The sequence below is a fragment of the Acanthopagrus latus genome, chromosome 8 (genome assembly GCF_904848185.1).
Source record: "Acanthopagrus latus isolate v.2019 chromosome 8, fAcaLat1.1, whole genome shotgun sequence".
NCBI lineage: Eukaryota > Metazoa > Chordata > Actinopteri > Spariformes > Sparidae > Acanthopagrus > Acanthopagrus latus.
In genome coordinates this window covers 18,463,321-18,475,781 of record NC_051046.1, presented here as the reverse complement: position 1 = coordinate 18,475,781, position 12,461 = coordinate 18,463,321, and the positions used below count along the sequence as shown (strand labels likewise).

At 40.0% G+C, this 12,461-nt stretch overlaps 2 protein-coding genes across 4 annotated transcripts; one reads left to right on the top strand and one right to left on the bottom strand.

Annotated features, from left to right (window-relative positions):
• LOC119023962 (nucleobindin-2-like) lies at positions 1 to 8,624 on the top strand. 2 transcript variants are annotated; one of them, XM_037106293.1, is made up of 14 exons: positions 53 to 147; positions 337 to 382; positions 697 to 831; positions 1,797 to 1,904; positions 2,005 to 2,137; positions 2,499 to 2,602; positions 3,790 to 3,975; positions 4,125 to 4,215; positions 4,430 to 4,488; positions 4,607 to 4,699; positions 5,182 to 5,271; positions 5,367 to 5,537; positions 6,018 to 6,072; positions 7,075 to 7,178. In XM_037106293.1, exons 3-14 carry the CDS (start codon positions 697 to 699, stop codon positions 7,176 to 7,178), a joined length of 1,329 nt encoding a protein of 442 aa, XP_036962188.1. In that variant the 5' UTR covers positions 53 to 147; positions 337 to 382. The 2 variants fall into 2 exon arrangements, with proteins under 2 accessions (XP_036962187.1, XP_036962188.1); XM_037106292.1 differs by lacking the exon at positions 337 to 382 and having other exon boundaries at positions 1 to 147; positions 7,075 to 8,624.
• Positions 8,489 to 12,423, bottom strand: si:dkey-10o6.2 (uncharacterized protein LOC100124608 homolog). Of its 2 annotated transcripts, none has more exons than XM_037106298.1 (7): positions 12,167 to 12,423; positions 11,946 to 12,070; positions 11,794 to 11,860; positions 11,087 to 11,147; positions 10,080 to 10,222; positions 9,854 to 9,964; positions 8,489 to 9,024 (listed from the first exon to the last, which is right to left on the bottom strand). In XM_037106298.1, the coding sequence occupies exons 1-7, from the start codon at positions 12,317 to 12,319 to the stop codon at positions 8,845 to 8,847; spliced, it is 840 nt and encodes a 279-aa protein (XP_036962193.1). In that variant the 5' UTR covers positions 12,320 to 12,423; the 3' UTR covers positions 8,489 to 8,844. The 2 variants fall into 2 exon arrangements, with proteins under 2 accessions (XP_036962193.1, XP_036962192.1); XM_037106297.1 differs by having other exon boundaries at positions 10,994 to 11,147; positions 12,167 to 12,421.
• Positions 12,424 to 12,461: the final 38 nt, after the last annotated feature.

The window sequence follows — 12,461 nt, the reverse complement described above, 5'->3', positions numbered from 1 at the left end:
CGTTGCCATGGTGAACACAACCTTTTTCTGTAGGTTGTGGCCATTAGGAGGCTTGTATAAATGACAGCTGTAAACAAGCTTCGGAGAGGATCTTTGAGGAAAACTGGACGTTTAAAGCGCGGTTAAGTGTGAAAAGAGGAGCTCAAAGTAAGTGTCAGTTTGCGAATAAGTGTTCTTCTACGTGTGTTATTTACTGTATATGCTGGAGGCTGTTTGTCAGCTTTTCAACATCAGTGGGATAATGAATTAGCTACCATTTTACTAAACCTTCCTCACTGAACAACACGTTGTTTAAATGAGACCGTCAGCTAATGTGTTTGTCATGAATTCTTACAGGCTTAAAATATTTACTCAAGCTACAAGGCGGAGGAATTGTTTTTAAGTAAGCTCGCTGTTTCTTTATCCATCAAACACGTGTGCTGCACACTCCTTTGCATGTGCTTAAGAGTTTTGAAAAGACTAACTTGCATAAGCTCATAATGTCTCTGGGTGAATTTGTGGCTTATTCCCCCTTTGCAATTCTTGGGCAATGAAGGGTGTTGTCTTTTGTAAAGATAAAGCACCTGCCCATTTTGTACTGGCTAGACACTAGGTGCTATCAACATTTTTGATACAATTACAAAGCTCTGTGAGAGACTTGCCATGATCACGTAACACTGCAAATAACCCCTTTCCCTCTTTTTTGTACCAAACCAGATGGTGAGGGGGAAAGCCATGGCCCACTGTGGGCTGGTTCTTCTGAGTCTGTGGCTGTGTATCCAGTCAGTGCCTATCGGTGTGGACAAGACCAAAGACAAGCCTCAAGAGGAGCTGGAGCCGCCACAGAGTGCTGTGAGTCAGATGGACAGTGTCGGGGACAGGGATGCAGGGATATTGCAAGGGTCTTATAGATAATTACACCAAAGGAGGGAACCATATGGGCTTACGGTGTCTCAACAGGGCTGTTTCTCATGTAGAGGACACTTGCCTGTGGGTATTTACTCAGAACAAACAAGAGCAATATCAGGGTAAATTATGTGCCTCAGTTCTTCTGCAAATGTTAAAGCCTCAGTAAACACCGTTTTAGCTAACTTCCTGTCTATTTGGCAGTTGACAATCCCCTCCCTCCTCTTATTATGTCACCACACTTGCATGACTTCTTTCTTTTCTTCAAAAGAACTGAGGAAAAGGAACTGGTAGGTTTTTCTGTGGTGCATTGCTGGTGTAGGTACCAGAACAGCAGGATACTGCTCTCTGGCATTCCCTGAGCAGACAGATAGAGGTATAGATATAGGTATAGATATCTAACACTTATTGAATAAAAAACAACAATTAGAGCAGCTCTAACTGAGGAAACTGTTTTGCATTCTGGCCTTAAGTCAAATTATTATCTTTTTTGGGGGGAATTTTATTTTCATTTAACAAGAAGAAACACAGTACAAAACAATCTTTGACAGCAGCACCTATGAGTACCTATGACAGTGCGAGGAAGAAAAAAAAACAGAAAAAAACAAAGACAAACATAGAGCTAAAGACACATTGGGGCCCAGCAAGCAGCACTTAAAGCCTCCATTCCATACACCTCCCTCAGCTTCTGTTTCCACTGTGTCACTGTAGGTGACCGTGGATTTCTCCCTTTTATTTTCACCATTTTTCTAGCAGTCATCAAAAGTATGTGTAACAGGTGCTTTAGGTCTCAGGTGTATGTGTCGTAAGGAGTTATCTCAAAAAGAAACTGAAGGCCCTAAGTCAAATTTTAAATATGAATTTTAGTCCAACAAACACTGATATGTGATTTATTTTCTTTTCTACATCAGGACACTGGACTCCACTACGACCGCTACCTCAGGGAAGTCATTGAGTTTCTCGAGAAGGACCCCCACTTTAGAGAAAAGCTAAAAAATGCCAACATGGATGACATCAAGGTCTGTCTGCATACTGACTAAAAACTCCATTATTTTGTAAGCTCTTTGTTGACATAGACACTTTGTGCTGAACTGTGGTATGTTGGTTTTCTGCTTGCAGCAAGGCAAACTTGCCAAAGAGCTGGACTTTGTCCACCACAATTTTCGGACTAAGCTGGACGAACTGAAGAGGGAGGAGATGAGCAGGCTGCGGATGCTCATCAGAGCCAAACATGACCTCCAGGAGGGGAATGGCAAGTGTCCTTTCTTCCTTATGTTTTTTGGAGAAAGTCATTTTTGGCAAAAGACTTTTTGTAATAGACCCACATATCAGCAGTCTGATCATGACAAAATAGGAAGTGGCTGTTAGACACAGGAACATGATGTATTACAGCACGCTGAGGCTGAATCTTAAGGAAACAAACTGGTTGTGTGATAGCTATATCCTAATTAACAGTAAAGAGTGACCAATGAGTTAGTTTACATAATGACACAATCTCTGTTTTTGTGAATTTAGTCTGAAATAGATACAATGTCTGTTTCAACTTTTAAGTCCAAAGTCCTGCAAAACACTTTACAATCAAATACAACTTTTCATTATTTACTTGTTTGCAGGCCGGACAGTGGACCATCAGGCCCTGCTGAAACAGTTTGAGCACCTCAACCATGGGAACCCAGACACTTTCGAGGTGGAGGACCTGGATCGCCTCATCAAATCGGTACAAGTTGTGATGACAAAAAACCTTTAAACTGTTTATGGAATGACTTTTTTTGTTTCATTTCGTTGTCTTTCCGCTTACCTGTGAGGGTCGCCGGATGTTGCCACTTTTTCTCCTAAGGGGCTGCGGGGCTTACTGGGGCCAAATCCAGTCCACTCAACTGTAGTCACTTTTTTATGATTCATTTTTATTTGGCAACTATAGTTGCTGCTCCTCACTGGTTTGAAAGTTGACCAATGAGGAGAAAATTCATCAAGTATGAATGTTGCCTTTTAGATTAACCCTATCAACTATCATAGCTCATCCAAATGACTAAACATAAAGTACAGCAAAAGTATAGAAATGACTCAGTGCCATCAGCCTTGTTGGCAAAATTACCAAAATGAACCTTTTTGATAACCTCCCATCCCCCAGAAGCAAAAAGAGTGCAAGAGCAGAGGGATTGTTTAGTTGAATATATTAGTCTAGTCTCTTTGACTCATCTATCACTATATCTGACAGAAGTTTGTGGAAGTAATAATCTATGGCTCCAACCATGTTTTTGCAAAAGTAGTCTAACTTGGCTGTGAACTGATAAATACATGGCACTTGGATGAATAAGACTTAATAGCTTCTACTGACCATATTTCTCCACACTGTGTATGCTGTGCTGCTGCTTATATGTAACTTTATCACAGTTGTACATATAATCACTATGAAAAACTGCTTTACTTTGTATAAGTGCTATATAATTAGGATGGTTGAGATGATATACAATTACAGGTGTAAGCTGTGTTTCTCAGAACTGCTGAGAATCATTCTTTTCTGCTGGCTCCTGTGTCCGCTCAACCAGTCCGGCCTTTCTATGTCATTCAAAGGTCTATGTCCTTTTTTGGAGAGGGCTGTTGGCTCAGAAGTTAACTCATCAGTTTTGAGAGAGCAACACCAATAGGGAAGTTGGCTCACTTTGTCAGCATGACTCTCTGACTCTCTCCAGAGTAGAGTTTACATTCAGCTGTATATAAAACATTTTTACTCCCTTAACTGTCCTGTTTCTATAGACTGTATACTGAGTGTATACCTGTGTACCTCTGCAGGGCTGTGGATTAACTAATTACCTGTATCAGTCTAAAACAAAGGTGCCATAATCAGAAAGTCAGTAACCACGTGTGAACCTCCCCTGTTTCCCTTTTTGTTTTCATTCGTAGGCAACCAGTGACCTGGAGAACTATGACAAGGGCCGCCATGATGAGTTCAAGCGATATGAGATGATGAAGGAGCACGAGAGGAGGGAACGTCTGAAGAACATGAGCGAGGAGGACCGCAAGAGGGAGGAGCAGCACTTCGAGGAGTTGAGAAAGAAACATGCCAATCATCCAAAAGTGAACCACCCTGTAAGACTCGCGCTTTAATTAAGTTCATGAAAACAATTACAGCTTACAACTCATTTAGTAAAATAGCATTAAGAAGGAGTCAGGAAGGAATCAGTTAAACAAGCTTTATTTCTATGGTCAAATAAAACTGCATTGGTGTGTGTGTGTAGGGCAGTGAAGACCAGCTGAAGGAGGTTTGGCGTGAGTCGGATGGTTTGGACCCAGAAGACTTTGATCCCAAGACCTTCTTCAAAATGCATGGTAACCAGCGACCATATATTTGTCCAACAAGCCAAGAATGAGAAAGGACATCAGAGGTTTCCACAGTTCTGAATCTTGCATTAAATCGTGATTCTGTGGTTGGGTTACAGACATCGTTTGCAGAAAGTGTTGTGCATAGGCGTTTTAACATTAAAAAAAAATAAGTGGATAAAACGATCTGATCATCGAGTTAATAATGTAATTTGTTTTGCAGACAGCAATGGAGACGGCTTCTTCGATGAGCACGAGCTTGAAGCTCTCTTCACTAAAGAGGTATTTATGTTGATGCATTGACATCTCACTACCTGGATCTTCTGCATGATTAAGCATTATATAATATATAAATGAGGAAGCCTTTGCAGACAATGTTGTGTCCATTCATGTCTTCAAGCTGGAGAAAGTGTATAACCCTGACAATGAAGAGGACGACATGGTCGAGATGGAAGAAGAAAGACTGCGAATGAGAGAGCACGTTATGAATGAGGTAAGCCACCCCATTAACAGAATAAATATAAAGGCTCTGTCATTAGTGTTACTTTTAAAGAAATAATCAGCCCGGATCAGGCCCCAAAAAATCTTTGAATTAAGATTAAGAGGTTTTCTATTTGAATTTTTTAGGTTTGACTATTTAACTTTTAAATCATAGTTCTAAGTAAGTCACCCCCCCATGTTTTACCAAAAGTGGAGCTTTGATATCTAAAATATAATGTTGTAGTTAAAAATCTTCAGTTGTAGCAAACCAGTCAGTCTGTTTTTTTTAATACATTATCTATCCAAGCAGTGCTGTCAGAACAGTAGTGTGTCAGACATCACTCAAATTAGTACAAGATTGAATCACAGCATTAGAGTCAGTACCTTAGCAGGAGGTTGAAAAATCGAGGCTTCCTCCTTTCTCCCATGATTAATATTGAAGTCCATTTATTGTTCTTGCTGTTGATTTTAGAAGCTTCATGTGTTGATGCACAGGTGGACACTAATAAAGACAGACTTGTGTCAATGAGCGAGTTTCTGGCAGCTACCAAAAAGGACGAGTTTTTGGAAAAGGACGAGTGGAAGGTAAGAGCCAGGTTCTATAGAAAAGTCTGTCATTCCACAATTGACATCTCTAGGATGTAAATTCTTTACATCCTGTAATTCCCTGACCTCCACAGACTTTAGATAAAAACCCTGTTTACACCGAGGAGGAGCTGAGGGAGTATGAACGGCAACTTGCTAACGAAAAGAATGACATCAACAAGAAGTCGGCAAATTTGCAGAAACAGAGGGAGGAGCTTGAAAAGCAACAGGAAGAACTGAACGCTCAAAAGCTGGAGCTACAGCAGGTAAATTAAAAAAAATAAAATAAATACAAAAATGAAATGAAAAATGAAATACAATCAGAATCCAGATTTTCTTCCCTCAGTAAGTCACTTGACATGTGCAATATCTGGAGAAATACAGTAACACAAAGTTCAAATGTTTTAAAATATTTTCTGATTATCTTTTTGGCAAGTGAAACATTATTCCCCTTTTAACAGCACTAGTTAGCTGCACCCAGATGTGACTGTTTTCTGTAGATTCTGTGCAAGTACAGTATCTCTTTCTGCTGCTAAGTTTGAGATGCAGTAGGTGGGTTAAAGTTAACAACATTCAGCTATTTTTGTCACAGCTCAGGGGATAAAAAGGCATGTCAGACTGTAACTTAGTGTGTAGTTATGTCACTGTTGTGTTCCTAAAAAAATATTTTCTATGATAAACTGAGTAGGGGTTCCCATTTACTTTGTGATGTGCTAACATTTTCCCTCTTGGTTTTCTCTGCTCAGGCGGTCGACGAAATGGAAAAATTAAAAGCCCAAAAGTTAAATGCTGAGGTCAAACGTAAGTATCGCACTGCAATGACTGATGTTTAAATGAGCATAGACACAGAAGAGACTTTGCACTAACAAGCAGTTAAAGAACTACTCCTTCTATTTAGTATTGCACTAATATAAAGTTGGAGGACACACAGGGGACAAAAGACGACCTTAAAATTAGTCTCTGTTATCAACTATCTTTCTCTAGTATTGCCTACTTCAGCCTTAAGCTCCAAAAATGCTCGAGGCTACAAATCCCATAATACAATTCAGAATGTCTTAAGCCTGAGCTCCTAGACTCTCAGAAGGGGCATCCAGAGAGGCTTGAAAACTCAGCTGCCATCAGTCGAGGGTACAAATGGGGGGGACATTTGAATCAAACATACCTAGGACTCTAACCTAAAGGCAAAAGAATTGATCGGTTCCCCGCCTGAAACATTAACGGATCGGATATCCAGCACTTTTCTGATTGAATACAAAAAGAAAAATTGTTTAAATGTGCTAAAATGTGCTGATCGGTTACAGGTCACAAAGCATTGGCTGTCAGCATTGAATAATCTGAATCTGCATAGTATCCTTGTAACCGAAGGTATCAAATCAGTGTAGTGGAGTAAAAAGTACAATATTTGCCTACACAATGTAGTGGAATGGAAGTATAAATTAGCAGGAACTGGAAATATTAATGTAAAGTACAAGTATCTCCAAACTGGACATCATTGACAATACTGAAACAGAGCTAGGCTGCCTGCTCTCCTCTGGTAGCAGGTTTTAAAGTCATGCAGCCCTGAATCCAAAAGCTTGGTCTGTACTTGTGTTTAGCCTCAACTTTGGAATCGCTAACAGGCTGCATTCAGGTTTTTAGGGGGTTAGTAATTTGGTGATATAATCAGGGGCTAACCCCAAATGTAATCATTTCAATTGTAAAGTCGGTTCTTAAAAAAACAGTTGCTAAAATAGGTACAATATAGTCTTCATGATCATGTAAATTCAGCTCATCAGCTTGGCCCAATGGGACTCATTGTTGCAGAGCCAGCAGTTGGAAGTGAATCTGCACCAGTTGTACCAGGGAACAGTCAGCCACTCCCCCCAGGTCACCAGCAGCAAGATGTTCCGGTGCCAGGACACTCTTAGCAGGCCTCAATACTTTTTGAGCGGTATGAATGCCAGTGAGTATGTTTGTGTGTGTCTGTTTGTTTGCCATGTTCCAATCTTCCATTACTGTTTAAGACTTTCAAAAAACCACTTGACAAAATTCTGCCGAAATATTAAGAGCACATAAAAGAAAATGTGATTTCAGGCTCCAGATTTAGTGCCAGTGCCCATTATGCCCCATTTAGCTGCATAAATCAGACTGGAAGTGTGGAGCCGCTCCAGGTTTTTTGTGTGTGTGTGTGAACAATCGACCCTTTTGTTTTTGTCATTTTGATCTTGTATCACAATAAGGACTCTCATGTTCTCCATGGGAAGTACTTTGGGATGAAACGGGGAGGGCTGTGGTTCTGATATGTGAATGTTTCGTTTAGTGTACACTGTAGTTCATTGTCACTTGTAGAGGAAATGTTTATTTATTTAATTGCAGAAAGCTGATTATTTCTAAAGAAAAAATGAATGTCAGAAACTTAACTTTAGAGTTTATGTTGTACTACTGACTAATGAATGAAATGGTCCTATTAACATTGAAGCAGTTTTATGATGTAATATATGAATGATATATTTACTGAGGGGGCAGACTTGGATCCATGTCCCTTTTTAATAACTTGCACTTAATCATGTTCATGCTCACATTTCTTTATGGTTGAATTCAAGACTGTGAACATGTACATCTGCAGTATGTTGGTGCAAAAGGTTTGCTAGCAATCAATATTTCAAAATAAGAGTTTATTTTGTCCTCCAACCTGTTACCTGGTTTATAAATTTTCTTCAGGACTTTTTAACAGTTACCTCTTTTGCCATCATTTTGTCATATTTCTGCTTCTTTTTTTGTAAAGGTCTTTTGCTGTGAATTTCTGTGAGCTTTTTTAAAAAGTTTATATCTACATAAATTGGACTTTCTTTCGATTATATTTCTAACTGTTGCCTCCTTCGTACAAGATGATTGAAGAACACATTTAGTTTACAGATTGTTATGTATTACATATATTTACATCTTTAAATGTAATATAAATGTGCTGGTGTTTAGAGTGACAATTGTATGGAGTGTGAAGTGGTTGTGTGTGTTTGCATGTGGAGCGTGAGTGCCTGTGACTTTGTGTCATTTTCCCGATAGAATACTTTTAATTTATTTATTCTCTACACCAACATAAATAAAACTGCAGCAGGGTTAAATTTGATTTTGTCTCTGTCATAGGAAATGGAATGCCTGCATTTAACTCCAAAAGGCATCAAAGGGTCTTTATTATAGATTAATATAACAGGTAATAGATTAAATAAAGATACAAACATAGTTGCAGGTTGTTTTTATTTGCATTTTTATGTCCCTTTCAAAAAGCAGTCAAATCCGTCCACCGGCTAACATCCTGAATTCATCAAACTGTTGTACGAGGTCTGAATGTGGACAATAAAGTGAATGAGCTTGCAGTTTTGAGAGTTGTTTTTTTTTTTTGTTGCTGTTGTCCTTTTATCACAAACACATGGCTCACTGATTATCTGAAGACAGTCATATTTAAAAAAAAAAATAAAATATTGTGGGGTCTCAAGTAAAACTTTCAGAATTTTGGCAAAAGTAACTGTGATAAAAGATTATAAGACTTTACAGACATGTCTTTAAAACTCAGCAGGGACCCTTAAACAAACTGGTTCAGGTCCGTACATATGACTCACTAAAGCGTTCAATGAGGTAATCACCAGCTGTAACTGGAGGGTATTTGTTGGAGCCGTCGCAGCAGGTGATCAGAGCCTCATCATCTGGCTGGACAAAGAAAGCCACAGACTGACGTGTGCGGGAGTCTCCAGCAGGGGGCAGCAAAACCCTGTGTACCTACAGGAAGAAGTCTGTCATATCAATGACGCTTTTTTGGTGCCATCTCTTGTGGAGATGAATAAGCTCAACATTAATAACACACATTTCCGCCGTTAAACACTGCTATCATTGCCTCTGGATTACAGTCCATATATGCCATTTTCCAATGATGAATGAGGTGAAACAAAACAAAAAGAAAAGTAGCGTAAACTCTTTTGTGGGTCCAGAGGAGATGCATGTATACTGATAAGTTGCCTCCACTGATGTCACTTAATGGCTGAGTTGCATTGTTGGTAATGTAGGCACCAGGTTTTGAAAGGAAGCAGGAAAAAGACAATATCTTTGATGTTGTATCAATTTGTTTTTAAACAGTCCACAGTGTTTCCTTCAGTGTTACTGTAGTTCAGTGCTGGACTGCTTTTCAAAACCTGGAGCCTACATTACCCACAATGCAACTTGGGCAAGACGATTTGTCAGATTACATGCAGCTTCCTCTGAAGCCACGAAACACTTTCTGCTACTTTTTCACATGTGCAGTACGACACACCAACACCTGACAGAATAGGAATATTAACTGTTTTCTGATATAAACTACTATAATTATTGACTGATTACTGTAAGTTTTTCAGTTTTATTTCATTGTATTTACAGGGATTGGTTATTCTGCGAGACACCTTGGCTGATGAAAGAGGACCTTGTGAGGACCAGTTAGATTCGGAGACCATACTTGTGACCATTTTATAATCATAATCTGCGTATCCCCTGTCCAACAAACAGTTAAATCTACCGAACCCTTTTCATCCAGATATGAGGCGTACTGTATCGGCAAAAGTCTGTCTTCACTCACCACAGAAATTAACTGATCGCTGGTCCAGCGCTGCAGCAAGTCAGCGATATTAATGAGGACCGCTTCAGGGATGCTGGGAGCACAGATGAATTCACCTGAACGACTATGCACCTGTAGGTGAACAGGTGTAGGGTGGATAACATGCCCGAAGATTTCTTTGTGCAGAAGTAGCCCTCATATTATAAGTATGGAAAAACTAGTTTGTAGTTTGTCAGTGGTGTTTTACCTGCAGACCTTCGGAGTTCTGAAACAACAGGGTGATGGTGCCGTAGTCCGAATGCTCTCCACATCGCAGCTGACCCTCCTTTGCTTTGTCACTGTTTACTGGAGGGTAGTACAGAGACCGCAGTGTTGTGCCATTCTTATCAGCTAGAGGAGACACAACAACACTGTTAGAACTTGACTGGTATATTAGCATCACAGGAGTTTACACTGAGCTTAAGATTCAGTGCGATACTGGGAGGTACAGTATTTTTGGCTGTGGTATAAGTACATGAAGGCACTGTAAGGCTTGGCAGTGTGATGAAATGTTATGTTGTGACAGTGAATATGAGCCTGTGGGGTAAATAGAGGGTCTTATCTGTCTTCCAAGATGATGATGTGTTGTTGGTAGGTTGGTGAAAGACCTCCCTTTATTTATTTTTATCTTCAATGCTCTTGTTTCTTGTATTATCATTACTGTTGTGAGTGTTTTCTTTCAGAGATCTTGTTGAAAGGCGTAGTTGATTCACTGATCTCGTGTGTAAATTTGTTCAGATTTGCTTATATCCACATGGGCTGAGCCGAGCTTGAAGATGTTTTTTCTTGTGAGAAACGTTTGCCGTTTGCAGTCACACAATAATAATGGAGTACAAGTATGAAGATGCACAGAATTGAAACACTCAAAGTGCGAGTACCGAAATTTTGTTTGTAAGTCTACAGAGGTGAGCAAGTAAAAATACTTCCTGACATTATCACTGACTGTGAGACAGGAGGTGCCTGAGAAGATGCTCTGAATACCTTATTCAGATAAACAATGATTGAGTCAGAGTGTTGACAGATGTCAGCTGATCCAGACTCAACAACTGTCCTGAATGACAAACAGCTTGAACAACAGCCCTCCCCACAGTGACAGAAGTGAGTGTGGAGTTTTGTACATACTCCCCATGAAATGGTGTGCACTCAGGAGCACCTCGGGGTCCAAACCCAAACTGTGAGCTATCACCCTAATCACCCGCAGACTCAGCTCTTTACAGCGCAGGAAGAAGGACTTCTGGATCTCCTCGAAGTCTGCCAGAGCTCCTGACGGCCACTTCTGCAGCAGAGGAGAGAAGACTTAGAGCCTGACTGATACTGACATTTGAAAGTTACAAAATGCGCTAACAATTCCTCAGCCGCTATTTCTTCTTTAACATAAACACAGAACATCAAACAATATTTGAGTACATGTAGGCCACTTAGTTACATACCACCACTGCTGTCTGCTGGGATGGAACGTAACAAAGTAGATCTACTCAAGTATTTGTGATTTACACGACTGTTTCCACTTTCTGCTGCCATATTCTTCCACTCCTTTACATTTTAGAGGCAAATATTCTACTTTTTAGTACTTTCATTCAATTATTTCAGTTACTCGATACTTTGCAGAATGCTGTATCAGAACTAAAGTAGAACCTTTCTAAATTAATTTGATCAGCAATCAGATTAAAAATGCTGGTGGTTGTATGAGTACATGCATAATTAGCTTTTTTTTTAAAAAATATTTCTTTGATAACTAAGTACATTTAATATCAGACTTTTATTCAAGCTTTATCTAACTTTCAGTTCTACCAAAGTAATATTCTGACACAATATTGTTGCACTTTTTTTTTTTTTTTTTTTTTTTTTTTTAACAGCGTTGGTTCTGAGTTAGGTCTGTTGCATAATAGTAAGAAGGTCACACGTCGACAATGAATCATTACTATGTCAGGGTGGAGTGAAGCGGTGTTGAATGCCTCCTTTAGATCTCCAGGTCGACGTGGATTCAACCTGAAATGCAATTATTCAGAAATTCACTGAGAAAAAAAAGAGACTATTCTGCAGATCTTTAGTGTGCTGTGTTGAGTCTTCCCACCTCTCGGTCTCCAGAGACACCCAGCCGTGGTTCGCGTTATTGGCAAAGCTTTTCCTGCTGAAAGGTTGTTTCAGCTCATCCGGCTGCAGGAAGAATTTCTTAGACGCGTCCATGACACGATCCACCTTTTCAAAACACCACGGGAGAAAAGACGCGTGACACTTTAAACACTTCCCACAAAGTAAAATCCCGCGTGCTACTTTACTTCTCGCTCTTCTCACCTCCTCCCGAGTGATCCCAGTGTTCCTCAGAAAAACAAACCCAACTTCTGTAAAAGCTGCTTTCAGCTCTTGGCTCAGGTGGCGCATCTGCTCGTCGGTAACATCTTCCTCACTCAGGCTGTATGCACCGAAGTCCACCACCGGGATGCTCATTTTAAGATTTGGAAGTGTAACTGACAGGAGCTGTAAACAGAACTGTAGGATAATTCACAACAACATGAGCAGGGCAGGAGATGAACTCTCAGGGGCTGGGTCTTCATTCGGCTGTCATGTGACATCGCCAGCCAATAGCAAA

Excerpts from the sequence above, each read along its gene's own strand:
- LOC119023962 (XM_037106292.1), top strand. The coding sequence starts at position 697 with ATGGTGAGGGGGAAAGCCATGGCCCACTGTGGGCTGGTTCTTCTGAGT. Across the intron at positions 2,603-3,789 it reads TGGATCGCCTCATCAAATCG|GCAACCAGTGACCTGGAGAA; the intron begins GTACAAGTTGTG and ends TTTCATTCGTAG. Across the intron at positions 3,976-4,124 it reads ATCCAAAAGTGAACCACCCT|GGCAGTGAAGACCAGCTGAA; the intron begins GTAAGACTCGCG and ends GTGTGTGTGTAG.
- si:dkey-10o6.2 (XM_037106297.1), bottom strand. The coding sequence starts at position 12,319 with ATGAGCATCCCGGTGGTGGACTTCGGTGCATACAGCCTGAGTGAGGAA. Across the intron at positions 11,148-11,793 it reads CTTCACTCCACCCTGACATA|AAGTGGCCGTCAGGAGCTCT; the intron begins GTAATGATTCAT and ends CCTCTGCTGCAG. Across the intron at positions 9,025-9,853 it reads GCGATCAGTTAATTTCTGTG|GTACACAGGGTTTTGCTGCC; the intron begins GTGAGTGAAGAC and ends TTCTTCCTGTAG.